The sequence below is a fragment of the Sturnira hondurensis genome, unplaced genomic scaffold (genome assembly GCF_014824575.4).
Source record: "Sturnira hondurensis isolate 20B ecotype Veracruz unplaced genomic scaffold, ASM1482457v3 Scaffold0014384, whole genome shotgun sequence".
Taxonomy (NCBI): Eukaryota; Metazoa; Chordata; class Mammalia; order Chiroptera; family Phyllostomidae; genus Sturnira; species Sturnira hondurensis.
This window is the reverse complement of record NW_028087015.1, coordinates 41253112-41281070: the sequence shown is the minus strand read 5'-3', so window position 1 is coordinate 41281070 and position 27959 is coordinate 41253112. Positions and strand designations below refer to the sequence as shown.

At 41.8% G+C, this 27959-nt stretch overlaps 1 protein-coding gene across 1 annotated transcript in view; it reads right to left on the bottom strand.

The window, feature by feature from the left end:
- The window catches only part of C7 (complement C7), a 55557-nt gene that overhangs the window by 10700 nt on the left and 16898 nt on the right, over positions 1–27959 (bottom strand). The window contains exons 7-15 of the mRNA XM_037063232.1: positions 25197–25370; positions 23748–23991; positions 21057–21167; positions 15591–15757; positions 13104–13332; positions 11035–11212; positions 7308–7395; positions 5012–5144; positions 1848–2039 (exon numbers count right to left, since the gene is read on the bottom strand). Of these exons, the coding sequence (XP_036919127.1) occupies positions 1848–2039; positions 5012–5144; positions 7308–7395; positions 11035–11212; positions 13104–13332; positions 15591–15757; positions 21057–21167; positions 23748–23991; positions 25197–25370 (1516 nt within the window). The remainder of the gene's footprint in view (positions 1–1847; positions 2040–5011; positions 5145–7307; positions 7396–11034; positions 11213–13103; positions 13333–15590; positions 15758–21056; positions 21168–23747; positions 23992–25196; positions 25371–27959) is intronic.

Below are 27959 nucleotides of genomic sequence, written 5' to 3'. Positions count from 1 at the left end.
TTTAAAGATGTCCTGGAGGTTCCTAAGCCTCTCCTCATTTTTTTGAATTCTCATTTCTTCATTCCTTTCTGGTGGGATGTTTTGTTCTTCCTTCTGGTCCATTCCATTGATTTGAGTCCCAGTTTCCTTTCCATCACTATTGGTTTCCTGGACATCTCCCTTCATTTCAATTAGTTTAGCCTTCATATATGCCTCTAATTTGTAACTTTGTTCCTCTAATTTGTGACTATAATCTACCAGTTCTGTGAGCATCCTGATAAATAGTGTCCTGAATTGTGCTTCTGAGAAGCTGGCAATTTCTCGGTCGCTTAGAGTTATTGGCTCTGGTACTTTGAGTTCTTCTTGCGCCATCTTTCGGGTTGTTTGTGCCTGTTCCATAGCAGGATCAGAGCCCTAAAATGTTCACTAGAACAGGGCAACTAAGTCGCTGGGTTGTGACGTTGTATGTGGGGGCGGGGTCAAAGAGCGACAATGGCTCTCACTGGTATTGCAGGGCAACTAAGTTGCTGGGTTGTGACGCTGTATGTGGGGGCGGGGTCAAAGAGGGACTATGGCGTCCTGACCGCCACCTGCTGCCACGGCCCTCACCGGTGCCGCAGTTGCTGCCGTCACCGGGCCCACGCGTTTCATCCCACTGCACGCGAGTGTGCCACTGCCATCAGCCCTTGCCCCCTGGGGCCTGCATGGTCTGTCTCACTGTGCGCGAACATGCGCCCGAGGTCTGCCCCGCACCACAACTGGTTCCTGTCTGCCTGCGCGCCTGGGTCAGGGGCCCTGTCCTGCCCGACCCTGCTCGCTGCTGGCTCCGCCCCTCTTACCGTCCCGTTGAACGGTTAGATGTAGTTGGACTTCCGTATAATTCAATTTTCTGTCCTTTGGTTGTGTCTTTGTTTCTCCAAACCTTTGTTGTATTCAAACTTGGTTGTGGGAGAAGGCGCAGTGTTTCCACCTACGCCTCCATCTTGGCGGAAGTGAAAAGGTTGTTTCAAAAAACAAATCCATTTCATCTTAAATATCTCTAAAAAGAAATGATTTAGCTTTCCAAATCTTTTTCTACCTCAAGTTCTAAAACACCGTTTTAATTTGCTTAATGTTCAAAACACTGCATTTTTTGGATTTACATTATTCAGAACAACTTCACAAACCACAACACTTTTCCTTCAATCATTTCTTCTTTGCAGTGTTATTAAATGTAAATGCTTTTAAAATTTTAATTTCAAAAATACTAATAAACTCCTGGCTGGTGTAGCTCAATGGATTGAGCGCAGGCCTTTGAACCAGAGGATCGCGGTTTGATTCCCAGTCAGGGCACATGCCTGGGTTGCAGGCTGGTTCCCTGCAGGCCAACTCTCAGCAGGGGACCCACAAAAGGCAACCATACATTAATGTTTCTCTCTGTCTCCTTCCCCTCTAAAGATAAATAAATAAATAAAATCTTAAAAAAAATACTAATAAACTCTCTGAAAGCCCATAAATAAAACATACAGAACTTCATATAATTATTATCTCAACTTTGTACTTAATAAAAGTATATTTAGAATCAGGAGGAAACCAGCAATTCACTTTAAAAATCCTTTTCCTTGGCACCATAAGTGATACAAAGCTAACCTGTGATAAAAGGATTTTGATTACAATTTTAGAACCATCAGGGTTATTCTTGCCTTTCTTTCATCCCTCGAGTCTACATGTGCCAGGTATCAAAGCCTGTTACTTGGTCTATGAACTGACCTCCTTCTCATGGAGGGACAGGGATGGAGGCAAGGACTCAACAGTTACGGTGACTCAGGGCCACCAGGACTATCACTCTCCCGAGTGTGGGTGTCCTCGGGCAAGCCTAGACTGCTCACCTTTGTGCACACAGCGGACATCCTTTATCTCAGGGCTCCACTTGAGGCTGGATCCACAGAGAAATGTCGAAGGACCTTCTAAGGACATGCCATCTGGACAGGAAAAGGTCACCTTATCGCCAATCGTGTAGGAAGGCTGCTGGGGCTGACTCTGAATGCCATCCATCAGTGTAGGGAGAACGCAGGCCATTTCTAAAGATAAACACACACACAGAACACAATGGTCATAGCTTTCCTGCACCATCTTTGTAAAAGCAGGACAGCCTTGAATGGCGCTGATGGATGTGCTCTGCTTTTTCACATTAGAAGAAAAGATGCACCCCACATAAAATTGGCCAATGAATGACTGAAGACCAAAATAGTTCCCACCCTCCACATCAACCCTCAAAGCGACACTGTGACGATCGCAAATAAATTAGCTTATAAACAGAATCCTATAGTCCGGTCTGCTGTCAAAACCAGACTTTTCACAACTGCCACTTATCTCTCTGGTCTGGTTAAGCCCCACTAGAATTTTCCCGAGAACTATGTTCTTTGTTGTATGATTAGCATGTATCCAATTGGATATTTTACTACCCGAAATTTTTGAAGAGCTGCCTTTAACCCTGCAACCACAAAAGTGTGAAATGTTGTTTCTCATCTCTTTTCTCTCTTGCTTGATTAGTTCATTAGTTTGAATTTTCTACTTGAAAAAATAGCAAAGAGAAAAATGAGATGCATACACAGTGATGGAAAGCAAGTCAGAATTCACAATTTTAAAAATCTTGGCAATCTCTTTAATGGAAAACAGTCTACAAAATACTGCTCTATTTCTGCACCAGAAAACCCATTTACTCATCCACTCAAAACAGCATCTACCAAGTGCCTCTATTTCGCCAAGTGTGTTGTGTGCTGCTGAGGATACAAGATGCAAGTCCAAGTTTGAAGATCCAAGGTCCAGAGAGAAAGGGAGTCTAAAGTGGTGATGACAACATGTAGTAATGCCTTTGCCCTTGAAGTATTTGCAAGTTGGGCAAGGGGAGAGGACTGTTGAAAGGCTGCTAAACTGAGGAGAAAAAATGCAGCTTAAAGGCTGAAAAGCTGAGTAGAGTTTTAGGCCCAGTCCTGAAAATTTAGAGCCCAGTCCTGTCGAAAAGAAGGGACCTATGTACATACTACTATCACAGTTTCAGTTGGGGTCCGTTAACAGCTACACACTAAGAATAAAGGCAAACTGGCGTAAACCAGCCTCACCGCTTGCCAGGAACAAAACAAATCTTCTCTTAAGGAAGATATTCCCCATGGCCTCAAATAATTTCTTTAACTTTTCACACATAAAGTCTGGCATTCAATCAAAACTAGTCTAATAGTCAGAAAAGATAAGAACTGACCAAGGTAAAATAAAAAGACTTTAGAAGCAGACCCACAGTAGATCCAGATGATGGGATTAACGGACATGGACCTCGAAATAACCGTGATTAACAGTTATGTTGGGAAAAAAATAAATGACAAGATGGAAAATTTCAGCAGAGAATTAGAAAGTATAGAAAAGCAGATCAATGGAATATCTAGAATTGGAAAATAAAATTAAGAACTCAATAGAGCTCTTAAAAGTACATTATATACAACTGTACAGAGAAGTAACAAACTAAGATAGGTCAATAGGAAATGTAGAATGAAACAAAGAGTAAAATGATGTAAAACAAGGGAAAGAATGCATATATAATAGTATATAAAGTCTAAAAATGTATCATTTGTGTTTCATGAGGAGAGTGAGCAAGAATGGAACAGGTGCCATATTTTAGGACACAGTGGTCAATAATTTTCTAAAACTGACAAAGGACTCTGAAGCACAGGCTCAAGAACTCCTATGAGTATCAACCAGCATAAAGACCAGGAAAATCGCACCAAGGCACATCAGAGTAGGGTTGCTGCTGAAAAACAAAGACACCCCCCCCCCCCGTAAAGTAGAGGCAACGTAATGAAGTCTTTAAAGAGTTTGGAGAAAATAAATGCTAACTTATAGTTCCCTACCCAATAAAAATATTTTACAAATATGAAGATAAAATGAAGACATTTTAAGATGAACTAAGAGTGGGACCATTTTCCACCAATAGTTTCACAATAAAAGGGAAGGGGTTCTTCAAGCAGAAGTATCTGATTCATCTTTTCATCGAACCAGTTTTGGGCTCCATTGCCCGCAGCTGGGGAGTGTTTGTTTATATTCCATTTCAGTAATTTCTGCTGAAGAACTTCAGACCGAGATAGAAAGGCAAGACGGAGAAAGAGGCAGAGAGTAAAAGAGGACGTCCTACAAATCAGCAAGAAAAAACACAAATCTTAAAAATGGACAAAAGATTGGATAACCACTTCACCAAGGAGGATAGCCAAATGTCCAATAAACAAGTGAAAATGGGTTTAACATCACTATTCATCACAAAGAAATACAGATTAAAAGATACCGCTACACACTCATACAGGTAAAAAAATTTAAAGACAGATGATGTGAGTGAGGATTCAGAGCAATCTTAACTTCTTAGATTTTGGTGGGGATGCAAATTGGCAATGATCACATGGAACGCTGGCAGCATCTTCTAAATTTAAATGTAGATGTACCCTATGACTCAGAACTTTCACTGATAGGTATATATGCAAGGCAAAAAAATGTGCTTGGGTTCACTAAGGCATTCCTTATATGCACAGGCGAAGCGATGTAGGAAAAATATATCTCTACACTCTGTCTATCCATCTGCTGAACGAACTTCTATTGCAACGGAGATGGAAGCCAAAGCGTAGTGTTAACGTGACACAATTTGTCTTCACTGGAACAGAACAGGGTCCAAAACATTTAAGGACAGAGACAGATTGTGGTATTGACTGTAGTATACTCCTAACTATTAAACTTTAGAAGATATCTTGATGGTCTTAGCCAGAACTGAGCTTCCTGGCCAATTCTAATTGGTCCCAGAAATCGCAATAAAATGTGCTGCACCCATCGGGAGCTCTATTGACTAGAGAAAGCTGAGGCCTTCCTCAAAGCACTCCTGAAACTCAGGATCATATGAGCCTTTCAGTGAAGAGAGGTCAAGACATGGGGCGCTCCACGAGCAATTATTTATCTTGGTTCATTCTCTTCCACATTATTATCTCATCTTAAAGTTTAGGATACACCCGAGGCCACTCACTCTGACAATGCATTTCCCCAACGAGCCACTGTAAATCATCTCCGCATCTGGCAATGGGGTCTCCAACAAGAGAGTACCCCTCGCTGCAGGTGTACACTATGTTTTTCCCAACAGGAAATGTGGTATCTTCACCCTAAACAGAAGTAAAAGAGAGGGAAAAGGTATGCCTGTTTTACACCACCAAAATGTTTCTTTAAATATATTTGATCTATAAACCATGCCTTCTTTTAATCATCTGGCAACCAACATTGAAATTACTGATTTAATACTTGTTTATAAAAATAGTTTTTGTTTATAGCCCCAGCCAACACCACTTCTCCCACCATCAACTGAAATAAAGCTGTTGATGTTATTGTACCATAATTTATTGATTGTGCTCAAAATACCAAGCACCGTACTGAGCATTTTGCTAAAATTACTTTAGTACACACTGCCCAAGTGACTTCTCTCCCTTATACTTTTAGTTAAAGGTAGTTTGTCGTCAGAATTTGGAAACGTCCTTGTCAGTCAACCCTTCACGGTAAGGTGTTAGTGGCTGCTCATTGACCACACACTGCCTGACGAACGCCAGTTTGAACAGACAGGTTCAAATCCCATCAGCCTGTTCATGAAAGTCAAGTCTCCCCCTGGTGACATTCAGAGGAAGCAGAATGTTGATCTTCTCCCACCCCATCCTGTGGGAAAGGGCTGCCGGGCTGGGTCAGATTCAAGGACATGTCATTAGCCCTAATGCCAGGAGGTGACCCTTCTTAGTAAAGCAGAGTCTGAAGTCTGAGCCTTGAGTGGGTAACCAGGCTTGCTTGGGGTCTCTCCCGGGAGAGGGCTTGGAGCTGCGCTGCCTATGCTACAGGCATTAGGACAGGGTTCCTTGGTGCCTTCTCCTCCCCATTGTCAGCCCTGGCCCAGGCTGGCTCCTCCAAGGAGGCTGGTAGGAAACAGAGGCCCAGGTTGATATGGGGGCTTGAAGATGTGTGTGGCCAGCCTTGCTTTCTCCATGAACGAGTAGGAAGGACACTCACGTGGCTTTTTGTTCTAGATCCTGGGCCTTACAAAAGGGACTCCGGTATCAGGGAAAGTTGAACTCAACTGTGTGCATACTTGGCTCTCTATGAGAACTGTTAATAGCAATCTAGAAAAATATAGACTCTCGGGATCTCCTCTAAACCTACAGAATGAGGAAAAATGGAAGACAAGGGGCAGACAGCCACCTCTATTTTTAAGGTCCTAGGTGACTCTGATGTGGCCAGTCCATGGGCTCCTTAAAGGACACCACATGCACTGGAGTTCGGGACAACAGCCTCATGGTTTGCTAAAGTATGTTAGTCTGCTTGGCCTCACTCTGTGAGCCTAGGCTGCTGTCAGGAACTCCACGGACTGTAGTGACTATAATGGGACAATATGAGTGTTAGTACTAGGTTCATTGTGCTCTCTCTCTCCCCCCTCCCTCTACACACACACACACACACACACACACACACAGAGCGCTCTTCCATCTCCCAATAGTACCTACACTAGGCAAAACTTCAGCAAAATCTCAGTGTATCTATGTTCTAAGGCCTGCAATTTGAGAGGCAAACTCCTTCGTGAAGAAAGCAAGGCTGGCCGCACACAGAGAACCCTGATGAACAAAATCTCCTGTGTGAACCAGGAGGAGACTTCACTGGGTCCAGGGCCCAAGCTTCACCATAACAAGGAGTGAGAAGGGCACTCCTTGTTAACAGGGAGTTAAATTAACAGGGTCCCAAAGCCAGGAAAATTCCCTAGAATGACAGGTAGTAGACGGCTCCTGTTCCTTCCTGAACAAGAAAATTACTCAAAGTATAATGACTCACATCTCACCATCACTGGCTAAATGTTTGATTGGCTCCTGGGATATACGTAATACTTCATCATAAACCTCATTTTTATGAAAAAAATGTTTTTTAGAAAAACTTTTCTTTTAATGGCAAGAATAGAGAAAGTCCTCATAATGAAGAATTTGCTTACAGATTTCTATTTTTAGTGGGAATGGAAATATTTAGCCATCCTCTGGCATGACTACACTTCTAATTCATTGGGCAGCAGTATTGATTACCTTGCCACAGAAGATATACTGCCTTCTGCAGAATTCTAATCACCTTGGGCCAAAGAACAAAAGTCATGATCTAAAACCCCATCACTAAAACAAAGATGCACACATAAAATACTTTTAGCACTATTTCATCGTGGAGAAGGACATGGATCATAACCACAGAAGAGAGGTAGAACTTGAAGTAAAAAGTATATAAATGGAAAATATGTCTCTCTCATAACCAACTTGAACAAATCCGTGGTTCAGGGCAGGGGGTGGTGGACAGAATTCTGTTGAACCCGAAGGCAAAGGAAAGCAATGTGGTTCAAGCAATCTGGAAGGAAAAAGAAACAAAATATCATTAATATGATAAATTTCCACAGTATAATTAGTATTTTGCACCATAGCAAGTTTTTCATTTGCATCTGAAGGGCTCCTTTTTCTAAACCCTCCTGTCACAGAGCCAGCAAGCTGCTGCCATATCTGAGACTCTGTCAACCTGGCTAAAACTCTATAACCCACCTTGGTGATCCCCAGAGATTCCGCCCCCACCCCAAACTCACAGGCCCACCAAACTGCTTTTTCATATGAATGCCTGGTCTTGGCTTATATTGCATAAATTCCTAAGTCCTCCCAAACAAGCAACAGCCAGCCTCAGTGAGCCCCAAGCCCCCACAATCACAGCAGCCAGCCTAGATTCACAGCTTGGCTTTGCCTGGGTACCTCCAAACCCAGCACAAGTAGCAGCCATCTCAGATTGCTTTATGACTCAAGCAGGTTGGCCCCAGGAAAAACACAGGTTGGAGCTGACCTTGTCCTGTACCACCCAGGAAACCCCAGGACCAGCATACCCAGTGGACAGCTACAGACCACATCAGAGCACCACCACCCTGCCCCTGCACAGTTGATCCTCCATGGAGGGTGGAGGGTGGTTGTTTGTGATCACAGCTAATCCTTGTGGCTAACCGGCCTGGGTAAATCCCTCCTGTTGATCTCTCAACAGCAACCAAGGCTCAACTACAAAAGGAGGGTGTACTCAGCCCAAACAAAGGGCACACCTCGAGTACCTAGCTTGGGTGAGAGGGGGGGCTGAGTCACTGTACCTTATAGGACACCTACTACATTAGGCCACACTAGCAAGACACAGAATCAAAGCAGGTCTACATGCTACCAAGATAGGAAATCATAGCAGCTCCCCCTAATACACAGAAACAAACACAGGGAGGCTGCCAAAATGAGGAGACAAAGAAACATGGACCAAATGAAAGAACAGATCAAAACTCCAGAGAAAGAGCTAAACAAAATGGAGATAACCAATCTATCATACACTATAATCAGTTCAAAACACTGGTTATAGTGATACTCAAAGAACTTAGTGAGGACCTCAGCTGCATAAAAAAGATCCAGTGAGAAATGAAGGATGCAGTCACTGAAATAAAGAACAATTTATAGGGAAACAACAGTAGAGATGAAGGCTTCTTGATGAAGCCAAGAATCAAATCAATGATTTGGAACATAAGGAAGCAAAAAACAACCAATCAGAACAAGAAGAAGAAAAAAGAATGAGGATAGTATAAGAAGTCTCTGGGACAACTTCAAGAGGTCCAACATTCACATCACAGGGGTGCCAGAAGGAGAAGAGAAAGAGCAAGAAACTGGAAATCTATCTGAAAAAACAGTGAAAGAAAATGTCCCTAATTTGGTGAAGAAAATAGACATGTAAGTCCAGGAAGCTCAGAAAGTTCCAATTATAATAGATTCAAAGAGGCCCACTCCAAGAAACATAATTAAAATGCTAAAGGTTAAAGAAAGAATCTTAAAAGCAACAAGAGAAAAGAAGTTAGTTACCTACAGGAAAGTTCCCATAACACGGACAGCTGATTCCTCAAAAGAAAATTTGCAGGCTGGAGGGGATTGGCAAGAAATATTCAAAGTCATGAAAAGCAGGGACCTACAGTCAAGACTGCTTTACCAGCAAAGCTATCATTTAAAATCAAAGGGCAGATAAAGTGTTTCCCAGAGAAGAAAAAACTAACAGAATTCATCATTACCAAACTATTAAATGAAAAATGAAATGTTAAAGGGAGTTACTTAAGAAAAAGAAGATCAAAACTATAAACAATGGCAAAAAATACATATCTATCAAAAAATACATATCTATCAATTGTATCTAAAAAACAAACTAAGCAAACAAGAACAGAGACAGAATCACAGATACAGAGAGTATTTTGATGGTTGCCAGATGGGAGGGTGGTGTGGGGGAGAATGGGTGAAGAGGTGAGGGGATTTTTAAAAGTACAAATAGGTAGCTACAGAGTAGCCACAGGGATGTAAAGCACAGTATAGAAAATAGAGTAGCCAAAGAACTTACATGCATGACCCATGGACGTGAGCAATGGTGGGGGGATTGCCTGAGGGAGTTGGGGGAGCTGGGCGGAGGGGTACAAAGGGGGAAACTCATAACAACTGTAATAGTATAATCAATAAAATATAATTTTAAAAAGGAGTTAAAGAGTTAGCCTTAATTGATAGCTTAAGTGACTAATGCACGTAGAAAGTTGTTATTCCAAAATTGTGAAGCCTTTGAATAAAGACTCCTTTCCTTTACCACCCAAACTTTGCCTCTGGAATTTTGCCTAGAGGGTGGCGTTGGCATTGGGACTCCACCTGATATTTGGCAACAACATCCCCAGAGACATGTACCCAGAGGCAACCCCCCCACACTGCTTACACTACGGTGTGAGACATCGAAGACCTAGGAATAAGGCATCGCACCTCCAGATTCCCAAGTAGCGTGCTCTCTCCAACTCCATGACCTTTCATGCATCTGACTAGAGCTTTTGTCAATCCCTGATTAGAAGAGCTTAGTAAGACAGGGTATGATTCATTGACTAAGCATGTCTGAGAGCACTCACAAGGTCCTGGCCACAGGAAGTCAGTGCCAGGACACTGGGCTAACCCGTCAAGTGATTCGCCATCTCAGGTGCCTACACTGAGACACGGGTTATGCTTCTGTCACAGGAAGCGTATTGCAGTGGTGGCAGTGAGACCTGTAACATGTTTTACAGGCTCACAAGTAAAAATTACGTGTAACAAGACTTTTCAATATTAGAAACAACTGAGATTTTAGATTGCTTGCTAAAACTGTGATATACTTCCCACCATGTATAATAACTCCTAGGGATCTAAAGTAAATTGCTTAAAGAAATCAGATCCCAAAGGTTACAAGTAGGGGATTTTTGAAGTATGTCAATATTCCAGTGCAGATCAAAGAATCTCCACTTAAAGGGTTGTGGGCTGACTGGGAAGACAACTGTGCACTGAGCCAAAGGGCAAACTTGAATACTAAACTCCAACTCAGGAGGAACTAAGTTAGTGGAAGGAATTGCAATGTGATCATCTTTAAATGAAAATTTATTGACTGTTTTTAAAAAGCTATGAGACATCTCAAGCATCTGACCTTATGGTTAGTCCTAAATAAATAAGTAAATAAATAAGGAGAGGTGTGTCAGAAATGTAATACAACTGCTCTTGAATGCTTACTCTGAGCCAGGCGCTGGACTAATCACTCTACGTGCTAACCTTTTATAATTCTGACCAAAGCTAGTTATCACTGTACCTACTCGGATGACCTTAATGTTAGAGGTGTGGCGAGTCACTTGCCCAGGGCCACATAGTGAGGAGGTGGCCAATCTACTTGGTGGCAGCGCTGCTGCTAGAGTCCACAAGCCCAGACGGCCTCCCGGTTCCCCAGCCTTTTGTAACAATGTGGGGAAAACTTGGAACATGAGTGCAAGGTGGCCACGACATGCCTGGGTCCTTCAACTGAGCCCAGGGCTAAAGGGCAAAGCAGTCACTGATAAAAATCACCATTTAACTTTTAAATCTTTTAGTAGCAGCAATCGCCTAGTCCACACACACAGCAGTGGGCCATGAATTTCATGTCATTGCCAGCAGGTCTGGTCTCCATTACCGCAGATTCCTCAGCTCCTCGTCTTCCTCTCCGCACTGCCTGCTCTCTGACGTTTCCCCAATGCAGGACAGCCCACCCCCTCTGGGAGACGGGTTATTGCATTCTCGATGCCTGGTTTTCTTTCCTTCGACACAGGGGCTCCAAGAGGACCAGCAGTTCCAACCTCCATCAACCCTCCCTGTGAGATAAGAGAGAGGTTGGTCAGAAAGTACTTGGAGAGGAAGAGTTCAGAGTTTAGGGCTCAGCTTCCTGCTCACATGGATGCTGGGGGAGAGGGCGATATGGGGACTTACTACCTCCAGCATTCACTGAGGTCTTCTGCGATGGCCAGAGGTCTCTGCGCACTGACCGGAGTTGCCCATAGCAAGGCTGCATTCACACACTCCTTACAATGAATTCTTAAATCTGTTTATCGTTTTACAACCATTTCAAAGCGACTGTGCATATATTCTATCATTTATTTACTTCTCACAAGGATGAAGTGAGAAGTAAATAAATGTGAGCAGGTGAGCAGGTGGCCGGTCAGTTACCATTCTAACTTGATAGGTGTGGAATGTAACACAAAGTGGTTGAATTCCATGCCCCACGCTATAATGGCTCTAAATGCCACATCCAGACTGTAACTTGGTCTTACAACTGAGTGCAGGTTCTTTCCATCACCCCACAGTCTCTCAATAAAGACAGTAAGTTCCTACTGTTAGGCAGTGGCAGGGAGTGAGAAGGACACAGTGTACTGGGTACTCCAGGCTGCCAACCCACGGCCGGAACTCGACAAAGAAAGAAGCGTGCAGGCAGGCGGAGTGTTTTTAGCTCCTATCAGCATCCCCCCCCCAATACTGCACAAGGCACTTCCTCAGCTCACCCTGGCCATCCTCAACCTCAGGGCTGACAGACGACTCACAGTCCTTTAGTGTTTCCCCCCATCATATTCCTTGGGGGAGGCAAGAGAGAACTTGAACCATATTCTAAAAACTTAGCTTTACTAGTTAGAAACTGATGTCAGAAACCATTCCCCCAAACATTGTTTTCTAATAATAGACGGGTATGTTTACTGCGTGTTCCTTAGCTATTTCTACCCCCATTTCTCAGTACCATCCACCAAAACTAATTTGTATAATATTTTCCTATAATCCTCTTTATGCTTCCTTCCATAACTAGAAACTGAGTTAATAAAGCAGTCCCCTGAGTATGTCAATAGGAGGCTTATAACAGCTTGATACATGATAATTGCTATTCCACTCCTTCCCAGCAGGGGGCGTTTCCATTTTTATCAAAAAACTGGAAATCCAAGCCACAAAGGAGTCGGTGGTGGAATGTTAATTTACCGGGACAGGCCCCTTGGGGAGATGTTTGGAGGGCCCGGGTGCCTTCCTGATGCTTGTCTGTGAGTTTAGTCAGGTATTTATGCATTCATCAGGCATCTATTAAGTGACTTCTATAAGTCAAGCTCTCTGTCAGGCTCTGGAAATAAATCAAACAGTCCTGATCCTAAGAAATGAGCTTTCTAGAGGAGAGAGATATAAACAGATATAAAAATAAGTATACATAAACTATCTCATACATCGACTCCTCATAAAATACCTTCACAGAGCCCTGTACTAACGTGCTTAAAACACCGAGCACGCTGTGGAGCACACAGCAGATGTTCAACAAACGTGTGAATAATTGATTGCTGGGATGGAATACAAAATAGAAACAAAGATGATTCAAGGAGCTTGCCATCAGGAAGTTTAGGCAACGCAAACCCTTGCTCCACAGACCTATGTTGTGACAAAGCCTTGATGAGAGGACTTTGGAGGGACAGAAGGTGTTCGGGCACTAATCTAGGGTAATGGAGAAAAGGGGTGGTGCAGGCACAGCAGGTCTGCTCATTCAGACAGGAGAGTGGAGTCAGCCACAGGTCTCGGCCCCAGCCATCTACAACCCGGAAGAGGAATAGGGGTGGTGATACTGAACTGAAATGCCCAGTGAGACTTCCTTCTCTCCATGCAGCAAGAAGGGGCCAGAGTGGGAGGGGAAGTCTCTTTTCCACGGGTCCAGCACAATCAGGGAACATCCAGTGCACTGACCTGCTTCGCCCTGTGCGAGGACCCCTAGCTCACATGCGGCGCCAAATGTGTATGGTTTGCAGTAGCACTGACACTGCGTCCCCTCCACGGTGGCCAGGCCACCATTCTGACAAGGCTGGCAATGGCAGGGGTCAGATTCATCCAGGTATTCCTCCAGAGCCCGTCTCAGGTAGAGTCTTTTCACCGAGGCACAGGGTACTTCCTTTACCAGCTCATACAAAGGTGTCAGCTATACAGGTAAAAACGTCACCATCAGAAATCCGGGTTTTATGCGACACTATTTTCCTTTTGGCATTTAAGCTCAATCCCCATTAAGACAAAATCAAAAGCCACTCTATGTTAATTCCAATTATTTCTTACTCAGATTTTTTAAAAAGCAATTCACTTTTTTTAGAAAACAAGTCTGGGGAAATTAGGACCAGCTGGGGAAGGCATATATATATTTTGTATCTTGCGTACATACATAATTTTTTTTAAAAAAACCAACAGGACATTTATTTTCTAGTTATTGAAATATTGTCTTGAAGACAATACATTTCCACACCTGCAGAAGACAAAAGAAAAGAAAATGCATTCGCATTAGAATAAAGAAGTACGTGTAATTAAATTTAAAATTACGTATCTTGACTCTAAGAGAATTAACATGTCTCTCAACCGAAAACCATTACTCTTTCTCCCCGAAGACACTTAGGTAGGCACCACGGCTCTGTGTTGGGTATGTCCGATGCTTCAAGACCATAAATGTGCTGACTAAGTGCTACCCATCTGCTCTCCCAGGAACAAAAAGGCTCCGGTTTGTAGCACCTGCCGATTTCTTGAGTGTAACTGCTGTCACGACAGCTGATTTCAGGCCACCTCCATGATGCCACTGAGCACAGAATTAGGAAGAGATGTTCATCACTGGCTTTGGAGAGTCAGTACACCCTGGTGGCCACACCCGACTGTGACAAATGCAAAGTCGGTCACGTTGCCCTCCATCGCTGCCCAGGCTCTTCTGAACTGGGTGGCATTGATTGGCCAGAGAGCTGTGAAACATCTCTACTTTCTCTCTTCCTTGCCTGTCCCACTAATGAGCTTGCACAGCTGGCTATAAACAGTTACAGAAGTATGCGGAAAAGTGCACAGTTGAGAACAGCAAAGAATGCCTGCTTTTCCCTAGTCCACAATGCAGGGTTTTAAAAAGGTGTATGGAGTACTAACAATGAACACAGGCCACCTTGAATCTTAATGAATGGCACTTTAAGATGAGACCTCTGGGGAAAATCCTCCCCCTGCCCCATAACCCTTATTAGGTAGGAGGCAGGCGGGTGCTATCTGGTGTTAGGGAGATAACTTGAGAAGCTGAGTCCAAGTGTCTTAATCTCTGAAAGCCAAGTTTCACCTGGGACATTGCTTGACTCCCATGGCAGGGAACAGATCCCAGAATCAATTCTGCTATATCATTTGTTTGAAGATATAAATTTGTTCTGTTGAGAGTGTTATGTTAAGGAATAATAGAAGCATACCACACACGTTTTGCCTTTTCTTACATACAATTTTGTCCACAGGAAACACCAGGCGATCACAGAAAACTGGACACACTAAACCAAACCACAAAGGGGAACACAATACACACAAACATGTACCTCACACATCTATCTAGTTCGCCACCTGTGTGATCAACTCCCCCATCTACATCCAGTGTCACAACTGTCTGTCGTTTCTCATTGTTGTCCTTGTACTTACAGCAATTCACAAGCAGTAACTGCTCCAGCACCCGGCACGCTCCAGACCTTTTTACAGGTGGTGCGCTGTGTTTACTATGGTATCCACCTTTCTTAACAATTTCACGTGTATAGAGCCGTGCTACTGGGTTTGCTTTGGCTTTGACTTTCTGGGGTGCCTATCTTTTTTTAATGTGTGTCACAGATTAAACTTTTGATTGTTGTGTCCCTAGACCCATTTTCCCCATAAACCTTATAGTCTTTTTATTGTGCAATGTTGCCTAGCTCTTTAGTTTTAAGGAACACATTTGTTGCATTAAAAGAGAACTGAGTGTCAATAGAACATCCTGAAGTTCTGCCAGCGTGGCTGGTTCTAACTGAATTTACGTGGCCTCAGGAGCATGCAAGCCAAGAACACAGGAACAAAGGTGATCCGACAAATACAACAAGCTCAAACGCCTTCCTCTTGAAAGAATCTATAGCTCCTCTGAATTAGGGAACAGAAAAATCAATCAAACTCAAGGCAACAGCTTAACATGCAAATTTTGTCATTGATTTCTTTGGGGATTAACAAGATGTTTTAACTAAAATACAGACACACGAGATAACAAATGTTCCGTTTCTTGTCAGTAGGTACGCTTTCCTTCTCTCACACAGAACATAACTTGGGATCCAGAAAAGGCTAATTGCAGCCTCCTCTGTGTAAGCACCTTGGCATAACTTCCTTTTCCCAGGGCACATCAACACGGCTGCTTTCTGCTGCTGTACACACGGCATCACATACCTTTTGCTTTATGACCTGGGGGAGCCCAGTCACAGAAGCTGCCCAGGAAGAATATCGCTCTTGGTTTCCAGCAGGATTATCCAACTCCAGGTAGCTGAGGCCAGACACAAAGCCTGAACTCCCCCCTCTGACAAAGGGGGTCCCTTGCAGCTTGTTGCTCGCAGTTGCTACATGAGGAAAAATCAAAGGAAGGAAGTCAGGACGCACAAAATGAGAACATAAACGTGAAAAGTCTATCAAGTGCTAAAACATAGCTCACCCAACTCTATGATATTCTGGAAAAGGCAAAACTACGCAAACAGGAAAAAAATCCATGTTTGCCAGGGTTGTGCAAGTGGCAGGGAATAGGTGAAACACAGAGGATTTTTGGGACAGTGAAATTATTCTCCATGGTACTCTGTGGTGGATACATGTCACACACATTTGTTCGACCCTACAAGATGTACGACACCAAGAATGGACGCTCAGGAGAACCATGGACTTGGGCTGAGGATAGCGTGTCCATGTAGGTCCATTGAGTGTAACAAACAGACCATCGTGGTGCTGGGTGCTAACAGCTGGGAGGCCATGCCTGCATTGGGACAGGGGTATACAGGAATCCTCTGAACTTCTGGCTCAGCTGCACTGTGAACCTAACATTACCCTAGAGAGTAATATCTATTAAAGTAAAAAAAGAAAAACAGTCATTACCTGACCACAGGTGACTTCAGGGAATTTAGTTCATATTATTAATACTCTGAGTGTAATAAGAATATTATGTTACACAGGAAAAATATGCCTTGGAGGATACATGTGCATATTTAGGGGTAAAACTTCATGATGTTACTTCTAAATGGTTCAACACATACTACAAATGTCCTAAATATATAGTATTTACACATTGCTAAGTAGTCAATATTATAAATATTATATGTAGATATATAGAAAAATGTCAAAATAATAACTATTACACAGAGGAGGTGGGGATGTATATAGGTGTTTATTATTCTGTTCTTTCAACTTTCCTATGTGTTTAAAACTTTTCTTAATGAAATGGGAGGAGTTCACTGCATCTGGAATACTAAAAATAAGCAAAAAAGCTGTTAACAGGCACATAATAACACATGAAAAGTGTTCTGAAAAGTATGAATACTAATTGAATCCTTTTTTCATTATGTGCCTTATAACTTCAGAAATATTTTTATCTCCATTTATAATTGAGTTTTACACCGGTCATGATCAGAAATTTCTAACTGACAGACAAGACTTGGGATGACTTTCATTTCCTTTCCTTCAACTAAATTTCAGAAAATTTTCAGAAAGTTTTTCCAATTGAAAAATTGTAGTTTTGTCATCAGAAATTATTAAAGCCTGACATTTTCAATAAATCGCCTGAGTGCTTCCTCATCTTCACTGTCAGTGAATTTTTAATAGGCAATCACCCTTGTAATGAAGTATATCGCCAAGTTCAGTCCCTGAACTACCTGAATCAGAATCCCCTGTAGTGACTGCAGATTCCTGAACCCGAACCATGGCCCAGGAGAGAATAGCCTTGGAATCAGCACTTTATTTATTTTTTAAAATATATTTTGTTGATTATACCATTAGAGTTGTCCCATTTTTTCTCCCCTTTATTACCCTCTGCCCTATACCTCCTCTCCCACCACTTTAGTTCATGTCCATGGGTCGCACATAGAAGTTCTTTGGCTTCTCCATTTCCTACATTGTTTTTAACCTCCCCCTGTCTATTTTGTACCTACTATTTATGCTTCTTATTTCCTGTGCCTTTTCCCCCCGTTCTCCCTGCTCCCCCTCTCTGCTGATACCCCTTCATATGATCTCCATTTCTATGAAAACCAGCATTTTAACAGGCTACCCCAGGTAATCTCATGCATTCTCAACTTTGAGAATCATCACCCTAACTGAAAACCCTACTTATGAACTACAGATCCTAAAAGATCAGTGTTTATGTTTATTTTTAAGCTTGTAGCCTTGCTGGCCATACCACAGTGAGCTCTGCAGCAGGTCCCCTTCCCCTAGACAATCAGCCTGGTCCAATAGTGAAGGACTGGGATCTGGAAGCCAGATGTCATGTATCTGTAGCTCATGTCTGATGCTTACCAACTACAATCCTGGGCAACCTATCTGTTCCTCAGTGCCCTTGCCTGTAAAATGGGAATATGAGCAATACCTAACTCTTAAGTAGGCAGAGTATATTGGTAAATTTTTTGAATCACTTAAAATTGTGCTGGACACATAGTGTTATGGGTTTGTTGAACACAAAATAAAATAAATCCGTGAATAGCTTCCAGTCACCAACCCAGATGGTGACTGATGTCAATACCTTCCCAAAGCACCCACTTCCACCTCCATTTCCAGAGCAGTGTATTTCCATCTTGTTCAAAACTTGGGCTTCTCCTTTGTCATGTTAGCTCATTGAGCAGCCACTTTCTCTGGTAAACTCACTGCTGTAACCCCAGGGCCTACAACAACCCCAACAATCCCCAACAAACGCACATACTGTGGGTTTCATAAACTGTTGGTGAATTAAGTGAGTAAATAAACTTGGTTTTACTACTCTGTCTGCCTCCATCTCGCAGTCGTCTACCAATATTCTATAAGAATCTCCTCATATTCAGTGAGAACTTTGGCCCCGGGGCCAGTCTTCACCATCTCCCCAAATTCTGCCACCACCCCAGGAGAACTTAGTCTCCATACGGCTGTCCACAGCCTCGCACAATGCACTGTAGTCTCACTTCTTTTTTTAAAGTCTGTTTTACTGATGATGCTATTACAGTTTTCCCCAATTTTCCCCCTTTATCCTCCCTCCACCCTGCACTTCCCAACCCTCCAGCATCCCCCACCCTTAGTTCATGTCCTCTGTTTCCTATACTATTTTTGGCCTCTCCCCTTTGATTTTATGCCTACCAATTATGCTTCTTCTTTCCTGTACTTTTCCCCCATTCTCCCCCTCCCCTCCCCACTGAAAACCCTCCATGTGATGTTCATTTCTCTGTATCCATTCCTGTTCTACTCGTTTGCTTCATTTTTGTTCTTGTTGTTTTTCTTTCTTTTTCTTTTTAGGTTCATTTGTTGATAGCTGTGAGTTTGTTGTCATTTTCCTGTTCATATTTTTATCTTCTTTTTCTTAGATAATTCCTTTAACATCTCATATAATAATAGCTAGATGATGATGAACTCCTTTAACTTGACCTTATCTGGGAAGCACTTTATCTGCCCTTCCATTCTAAATGATAGCTTTGTTAAATAGAGTAATCTTGGATGTAGGTTACTTGGATGACTTTTATGACTTAGAATACTTCTTTCCAGCCCCTTCTTGCATGCAAGGTTTGTTTTGAGAAATCAGCTGATAGTCTAATGGGAACTCCTTTGTAGGTAACTGTCTTCTTTATTCTTGCTACTTTTAGGATTTTCTCTTTATATTTAATCTTGGGTAAGTTAATGATGATGTGCCTTGGTGTGTTCCTCTTTGGATCTAACTCCTTTGGGACTCTCTGGGCTTCCTGGACTTCCTAGAAGTCTATTTCCTTCACTAGATTGGGGAAGTTCTCCTTCATTATTTGTTCAAATAAGTTTTCAATTTCTTGCTCTTGTTCTTCTCCTTCTGGCACCCCTAGAATTCAGATATTGGAACATTTCAAGTTGTCCCAGAGGTTCAAAAGTCTCTCTTCATTTTTTTTGGATTCTTGTTTCTTCATTCTGTTCCAGTTGGGTGTTTGTTTCTTCCTTTTGTTCCAGATTGTTGCTTTGAGTCCTGGTTACCTTCCTGACACTGATGGTTCCCTGAATATTTTGCTCTATTTCATTTTGAGTATCTTTCATTTGTTCTTTCATTTTTTGACCAAGCTCAATCAGTTCTGTGAGCATTTTGATTATCAGGGCTTTAAATTCTTCATCCGATAGGTTGGCTATCTCCTCCTTGCTTAGCTCTCTGGAGTTTTGCTGTGTTCTTTCATTTGGGCCCTGTTTCTTTGTTCAGGGCACCTGTTAAGTTGTAAGGGGAGGGGCCTTAGGTATTCACCAGGGCAGGGCAACCCCCCCTTGCTGCAGTGCTTTGCTGCCTGTAGGGGAGTGGCCAGAGAGGGAATAATGAAGCTTGCCTGCTCCTCTCCAGTGCACTTTCCAATGAACTCTCGAGTGAGATTGGAAGTTTCTCCCACCGTGGCAACAGCCAGAGTCCACAGTCGGCTCTGAGTCTCAGTTTCTCACTCAGCCAGCCCTGCCCACACAGCCCACCACCTTGCCGCAGTTTCTCTCGGTCCACGGCCTTATCGGTATGGTTGTTCTGTTTGACTATTTCTTTAATTCCGCGGTTGTCGGAGTCCCATGCAGTTCGAGTTTCTGGAAGTTCTGGTTGTTATTGATTTTAGATTGGTTGTTACCTCTTTTGGGTTGTGTGAGGAAGTGAAAGGTCTCTTCTACCTACGCCTCCTTCCGGGCTGGTACTATACTCTCACTTCTATCTCTACCCTGCTAAGAATCTCTCCATTTGCAGGCGATTAAGTGTTAATTGCCAAATCCAATGTCTTCAAATCCGAGAGTCTTCAGTCCTTTTCTTACTCACCTGCCCGTTAGCATTTCTCTCTGTTGACCTTTCCTTTTTCACTTTCCCCATTACTCATCTTTTCTGGTTCTTATCCTATCAGATTCTTCTTCTTCAGCCTCTCTTCCTTCTTCGCAACTTTATCCTTGTGAATGTCCATTTAATCACATTGTGTGCCCTGGCTGGTGTAGCTCAGTGGATTGAGCGCAGGCTGTGAACCAAAGGGTCACTGGTTCGATTCCCGGTCAGGACACAGGCCTGGGTTGCGGACCAGGTCCCCATTGGGGGCCACGTGAGGGGCAACCACACATTCATGTTTCTCTAACTCTCTTTCTCCTTCCCTTCCCCTCTTTCTAAAAAATAATAAATAAAATCTTTAAAAATGTATATTTTAAAAAATTACATCTTGTGTTAAAGCCTTTAATGGCACCCCTGTCATCAGGATTAAACCCCAACTCTTTCACTTGGCATCTAGACACAGATCAGATCAGCTCCCTCTCCTGTTTCTTCTTCACTCAAACACCGGCACCCTGGTTCCCACCTCCCTACCACCACCATCACCCACAGCCTGCGCCTGAGACTTCAACCTCACTGAGCACCCATGTCACAGAGAGAACCTGAACCTTCTCCTGATGGTGATGTGTTTCTAGGCTTGTCTGCCAACAGCCACCATAGGGGAGAGGGGTGGTAGACACTGAGGACATACCTACAGTCTACAGGAGACACCCAGGGAATCTCACTCTGCATGAGTCTCATTGCCTTGACATGTGAAAGAGAGATCAGAAGCAAAAACAACCAAACGCTTGAAAAACACAAAATAGGACACTTGCTGAAATTTGAAGGCACCTTGATGACTAGGAATTAACCAAAGAAAGAGGGATGAAGGTGACGTGTATAATGCATACATCCCCTTTGCCATTTACCTGAAGCCCATTTTAAGGCATCTTTCAGCTCCTTGCATTTGCTTGAAGAAGATGAAATCACGAAATTGATACTTTTGGAACTACAGCCCTCTGTATTTATTGAACTAAGACCTGGTGGGAAAAATTAAAAGGTGCTTAATTTTGTTGAAGACTTATGAGATGCTGCCACGTGTGAGAGTGAGGACAAGAGGCTATCTCCTACTACTGTGCCCATCTAATGAAGACTGGTATGGTAGGTGCATTTCAAGTACTCTACAAGAGTCAATGGTCAGAAAAAGGAATATTTGATTTTTGTTATTAAACAAAGTAACCAGATACTAAAACGGACTTTCAAATGGTTGAGCAAATAGAGGCCCCTTTTAATTTTGACCAGAGAGAGAAGGAGCTGGGGGTGATTTCCACATGAAACAGTGGAGGGAGCAGAAATTAAATACCCCAAAAAGCGATGGCTTTCACTAATTCACAGTCAGCCTCTCAGACATGATGCAAGTAAATAAAAACAGATGTGTGGTGGGCTCCAGCCCGTGTACTAGAGAGCCCAAAGCTGGGTTCTGATTCTATAGCAATTAACTCCCAAACCCTAGTTCGACAGCCTCTGTCTCTCTATCTTAAACACCTCTGGTTGCTGACATTTCTTGCCCCTGACTCATAACCTTAGTATGTGAAAATTACCACTCATTATCAAGTTCATCTATTTATTTTTTCAAATGAGGATAGAAAATAATAAAGTGTGGGAAAATACTTTTCTTATATAATTTTATTAAAGATAGTAACCTCAATATTTCTTAAGGAACAATAGGGGGCATTTACAGGGTGGGAAAAAAGTAGGTTTACAATTGTTCATATGGACAATGATATAATAATTAACAAATAATACTACAAGAATAAACTGTGTTTCCTGTACTTACAACTGTAAACCTACTTTTGCCCCACCCTGTATTATGTCCCAGGAAATTTGATTATATTTAAATTAAAACATTTAGGAAAAACAGAAACTGCTCAAGAGTAAAGTTTTACTCAAAAAATACTTTTATGAAATTAAAAAGCTTTAAAAAATTCTCTCCATTTCTTGTAAAAGTCTTAAGTCCTACGTTAAAAGAAGAAGAAGAAGGAGAAGAAGGGCAGTGAAACGGAGTTAAGATTAAGTCACTTTCTGGATTAATTTTCCAGAGAAATATCGCCTCTGTCATTTCTACAAAAACCTGTGTTTATGCAATTTAATGCAACCTGTGAAGTTAGAAAAGTTCAAGTACTACTTCAATGTTACTGCTAAATATTAAGCCCAATGGAAAAATTTAGCCAATGGAAACAGAAAAATATTGTAGTTCACCCACCGGGCGAAGCTACAAGACCTTCTCTGAATCTCAAGTTAGAAGCCTCTCACCACTCTGAAACCCATCATGGAAGCATCTGCTGTAAGTCTGGGAAACTGCCCTGCACTCTCCCTGGTGAAGATGTAATTGGACAATTTGGAACATCTCCCCGCAATCTCCTAATGACAGCGATAGCAAGTAGACGTAGCACCTGGATCCTGCAGTATCCATTTTTTAACCCGACTGCTCTAATTTTACCACCATATTTTAATAGCAGCTATTCACTAATTAGTTCTTGGTACAGAAAAGTAAATAAAGGGTGATACCTCACATTTTTAAACTGCTGCTTTAATGAAATATTTAAACATATTTAAAAAAAAAAAAGAAGGCTTACTCTCCTCCAAGGTCATAAAGGCATCTTGTCTGATGAGGAACACCCTGACGCAGACATTTAGGATGGAGAAGGAAGTGTGAGCGTCAGCTTAAGGACAAAGCTGGGAAGAAGCAGGTTTGACTGGGAATGTTAGTAAACCAGGGCCAAAGGATCTTTGGAAAGGAAAAATGGATAGTAAGTCATGGCTCCCCGCCTTCCCACACGAGGGCAGCTGGTGAGGGTTTTCGTGTGAAGTCCACCAAGTGTGAACTGAGTAGCATGCTTTGATTCCAATAAACCACAGGCATTTCTATCAGCTGCATGGTGGAAGGCGAAAGCTAAGCTGACTTTGGAGCTGGTTAGATCTTCTTAGGATCCACATGCCCTTCGATGGGTCTCCTCATAGCACCGAGTCTCCGTGTGTCAGTCTGTGAGACAGGCATTCTAGTGGCCACCTCACTGGGTAACAGTGAAGGTCATTGCTAAGATACAGAAATCTCCTGTTGGAAGGAAGGCAGCCAATGAATTTAAGCTGCAGTTACAAGTGTTATGTAGGAAGCAAACGTATGATATCCAGAGCAGATTTTTTAAAAGGAATAGGAGTGGTAAAGAACAGAGGTGAATAAAACAGCTCTTTGAGATCATCTCGATTTCTGCAATAATAGTCAATTCCTCATTCATTTTCCCTGAGGAATATTATGTCATCTGAGAAAGGGGAAAGCTTATAAAGTATTCTACAAACCCAGCCAACACCCTCTGGAGAAGCCGAGACTAGCAACAGCTTAACTCACATTTCAGGGCACTATCTCATTGGATAGGCAGGCTTTTCTTAAAGCTTGTATCATTCTGACTTAGAGCACAATGGATTCTTGTAGTTAAGGATTCCTCTGCAATTTAATTTCTATTTGTCTTAGTTTAAAGCTCTAAAGTTTAAATTAACTACGTGTAATTTCCCCATTACAACCCCTGCAATGATTTTTTATAACATTTAAAAAAATTCTCTACCGCTTTGTTTCATCTTTTCCGTGTCCACATAAAACAGAACTTTGTACTCTCCTCCTAAGGATCCCGACTGCAGAAAATGAGTCCCGTAGTTGTCGATTAATTTTCGGTAGGCGTTGTAGTCATACAGAGCAGGGAGGTGGGAGAGTTCCCTCCAGAACGGCTCTGCGAGTTGTAAAAATTCCGGATTGTTGTTGATGAACTGAGCCACTTCCACAGTGTTCTGAATAACCAGTAATTGATAACTCTGTGGGAAGAGTAAAAAGTAAAGGGAGCTATTGGTCAAAGTGAAAAGGTAGTGGAGATAATGCCATGTCCAACGTCTTCACCGATAGCCATCTTGAACCCAGACTATATGAATTTTAATTTTGATGCATGAAAAGGTGTATTCTAGGCCCACTCACTTGGAGCAACGTAAGGAATTTTTGGAATCCCAAGTAGGAATAATATCTGAGGGATGTCATGGTAATTTCTTCTATACACAGCCTTGAAAACACCATGACCAAGTTGGTATGCCCTCCTCAACTACAGTGAGAGAAGAAATTTCCTTAACTGCAAAAACAATTTCACAAATAAGTATATAAAATAATGTGTCCCTAGGGTCCAGATCTCAGTGATGACTTATAGGTGGGGTGACTGTATAATTAGCTCCCACACTGAAGTATTGACAAATTAAGCCACTTTATAATGAGGTCTTTTAATTACTTCTTAAGCATTTTTCATAATGTTCATGAAAGATCTACCTTTATCAAATCTCACTTACATGAAACAATATATGATAAATGTTTCCATAGCTCATATTTCTGCAGCTTCTTAGTCATAAAACAAACAAAATATCCTTTTATACCTCCCTTGTGTTATTTATTAATCAAGTTAATGACTTTAGGAATGAGATAAAATATGCAAATTGTGAATGATCATTAGCCTGAATTTTTTTTCCAGCAATAAGTGTATATCAATTAGTACAATTCATATCACTGTTCGGGTTGCCCAAGATAAAAGTTTTGACATTTCAAAACAACAAAGTATCTTAAGTCTTGTAACTTCCTTATATGAAATTTTGGTATCTCAAAAGTAATAAAGTATTTTAAAGTTTTTCTAGCATTAGCATTTAGGAAGCACATATTAATTGGATTTTCAAAATTACAACACTTCAAATGGCATCAGTAATCATGGATGAGAAACTTAGGAAAGTTTGAACTAGGAGATTTTTTAGGTTTTGAGATAAGTACAAGCACTTTAATGAAAAAACAAAAGTATAAATAAATATTCAAGGATAATCAACAAGACAAAACGTTACCTTTTAAAGAAATAGATAGAGTCATCTCTGGAGAAGATACTATTGCCCCATTTAAAAAATGAAAGCTGATGTGTTTGGCAAACACACCTGTGAATGATATAAATCCTTAAACTGATAAAATGTGGAAATGTTAGCTAATATTTTACACTAACCTTTTTCTTCTGGTTTTCACTGTAAGCTTGACTAGAAGTAGAATCAGAAGACGATGATGCAGATCCAAAATAGGACTTTTTTCTTTCAGATGATGAATAGCTTGTTGATGTTTGTTTTACATAAGACCAGCTGCTGTTGTAAAATTCATAATTAAAATCATTATTTATTTTCACCTATAAATAAAATGAAAAGTTTTGGTATAAGCTGATTAAGATTTGGACATCATCAAGAATCTCTTGTCATGAATACTTTAACATGGATACTTTCTTCATACAATCTCTGAAAGGCTAAGTTCTTCACTGACACAACGCCACGGTGTCTGTCATTGAGACCAGGCCTGTAGGAGGATAAGGAATAGAGTTCATTCTATAATTATTCTTTGTTAAGCAAGAGACATGGTATCGATCATGGCAATTCCAAGTGATTCACAAAATACATCTGTGTACAAACGTCTTCCATTTTCCTTTAATGCTAATGTTCAGCCCAGAAGAGAACCAAGTAACAAGGCTACAATTTAAAAAAGCACAAAACATTTGTTCTTGATTTTTTTTTTTTTGCCTAACAGAGAAGAACAGAAACAGAAATAGGTTACATGAAGCAATCAAGTTATTTGGATTTTGTTCTGGAATGTTCTGTGTGATCCAGTAGTAGATTTAACTCTCCAATTCTGCCATGATTTATGCAAGTAAGCCTCTTAGCAGCTTAGTTCAGCATCTCTTCACTCCCATGCACTCCACACACAACTGCAAAAATCATCTTTTTTCAAAGTAGTATGATCTTAAATTTTCTCTAATACTTCTTCCTTCCAGCTTAGATTCTGGGTTCCCTCTGAAATCATAAATTCAAACATCCTACACTCCAACAAGCGCTTACTCTTTTGACCCTCATTCTATTATTCCTCTGTCATTCAGCCTTGTGGAGACAAGCTCATCATTTTCTCTTCCTTTCTTTTCTCCTTATCAGCACCTTCACTTTTTCACTTCTTTCCTGTCGCAGTTATTTATGACTTCAAACATTCTCTTGCCCATGAACGTAACGTCCTTGCATAGATGTGTCTGCCATGATATTTGTCTGGCAAACACCCAACCTTGGGTGTTTGAACCTTGGTTCAATGCTTGCAGCCAAGCTGCTCAGCCCTACCATAGAAAAATCACACAGCTGCAGATCGGCACCTCTGTAAGTCCATCATGCTTTCCAGCCTCAGTGGAACCTTCAACACATTCTAGGAGTCCTGATTTCTGTATTCAATTTTTTCGGTCTCTCCCATTTCCTACATCCTCTAGTCTCACAACTACTTCCTTTCCTCTAAGGAGCTGAACTTAAATTAACCTCTTTCTTTGCAAACACTTCTGTGATCAGACTGAGTCCTCTTAACCCTCTGGCTAACCAAGCTACAAAGTTATTCACGTTTCTTCTCCTTTCTTCCACAAATGTCCCTCCTCCTCTCTAAGGCTAACTTCTGTCTCAGTATTCATTTCCTCCCACCCCTTCAAAGGACATATTTAATTGATTGAGTGTTCCCTCCCTGCAACATCAACTGTGCTTTCTCTCCTGTCTCATTCCTACCAACACTCGCACACACTCTAACCCTATCAAAGTAGAGGACACTGCGGGGACCCTGGAGTCACATGTACTCCCAGAGCTCAGGCCCCATGCTTGTCACCTGCTCCCTCTGTGATCAGGGCTAAGTTTTTCAGCATTGCTTTGCCTCAGTTTCTTCATCTGTAAAATAGAAATAACAGTACCTACTTTGTTATAAAGAAAATAATCAGTGTAAAGCACTTAAAATAGTGCCTCATATATAAATGCTTCTGAATGCGCATGTTTTTATTAGTATTTAAATTGTTGTTGGTTAACCAGCATCTCAGACATCTAAACTCAACTGAGTTTAAACAGAGGAAACAGAAGATCAATTAATTGAGCAGTAGTTAAAATTGCTTTTTGGAATATATTTTTGTTATTCATTTGATATGCAGATAGGATTTCTCTGCAAAAATATAACGAAGTACATTCAAGACCAAATACAGAAAGATCCAGAAAATTATTTATTTTCTCCAGCCTAACTTTTTACTAGCAACTTATTTCATGCTGAGAATCAGTCCAAGTCTTTCGGCTGCCTCCCAGGATAAACTAAGCAGACGGACCCCTTCCCACGGGGAGCATGGAGCAGGAATGTGCTTATGTTTCAAAAGCTTCCTTGTGGTATGAAAAACAGCAGGAATGAGAAATTATGCTTCAGCAAAGTAAGTGGCTGACTCTGGCTTTGCCCTGAATAAACTTTAATGCTGATAGCCCAAACAGAGATTCTGACAGAGGTTTACTGATTTTGTTATACGATTATTTACTAATATTTATATTCCAACAAACCAGAAGTTACCTTCTGCCTCATAGAGAGCTGACCCCCGGTGGCCCAAGGTCAATATCTGAACTGTGGAAGGCAGTCACCAGCCCAGACCCCTCCTGGGTTTAGCACTTGAATGACTGACCCACGGCCCATTGCTTCCCTCTGGCTTCCCCCAGGCTGGATCCTGAAAACATCTACATTCTTCACTCACTAACAGCCTGTAATTTCCCTCCACTGTGACAAACACCTACAAATTCAGTGACTAGAAAGGTGTTTAGATGTCAATCCAGACATCAAGCCATGCTGAGAAAAGCAAATGTCAGGATGTAGAGGTCCCAAATCATTCCTCGTCTTCAGAAACTGCAGACTCCAGCACACCTGCCTTCCAACCACATCATAAAGTCTCTTCTTTTCTATT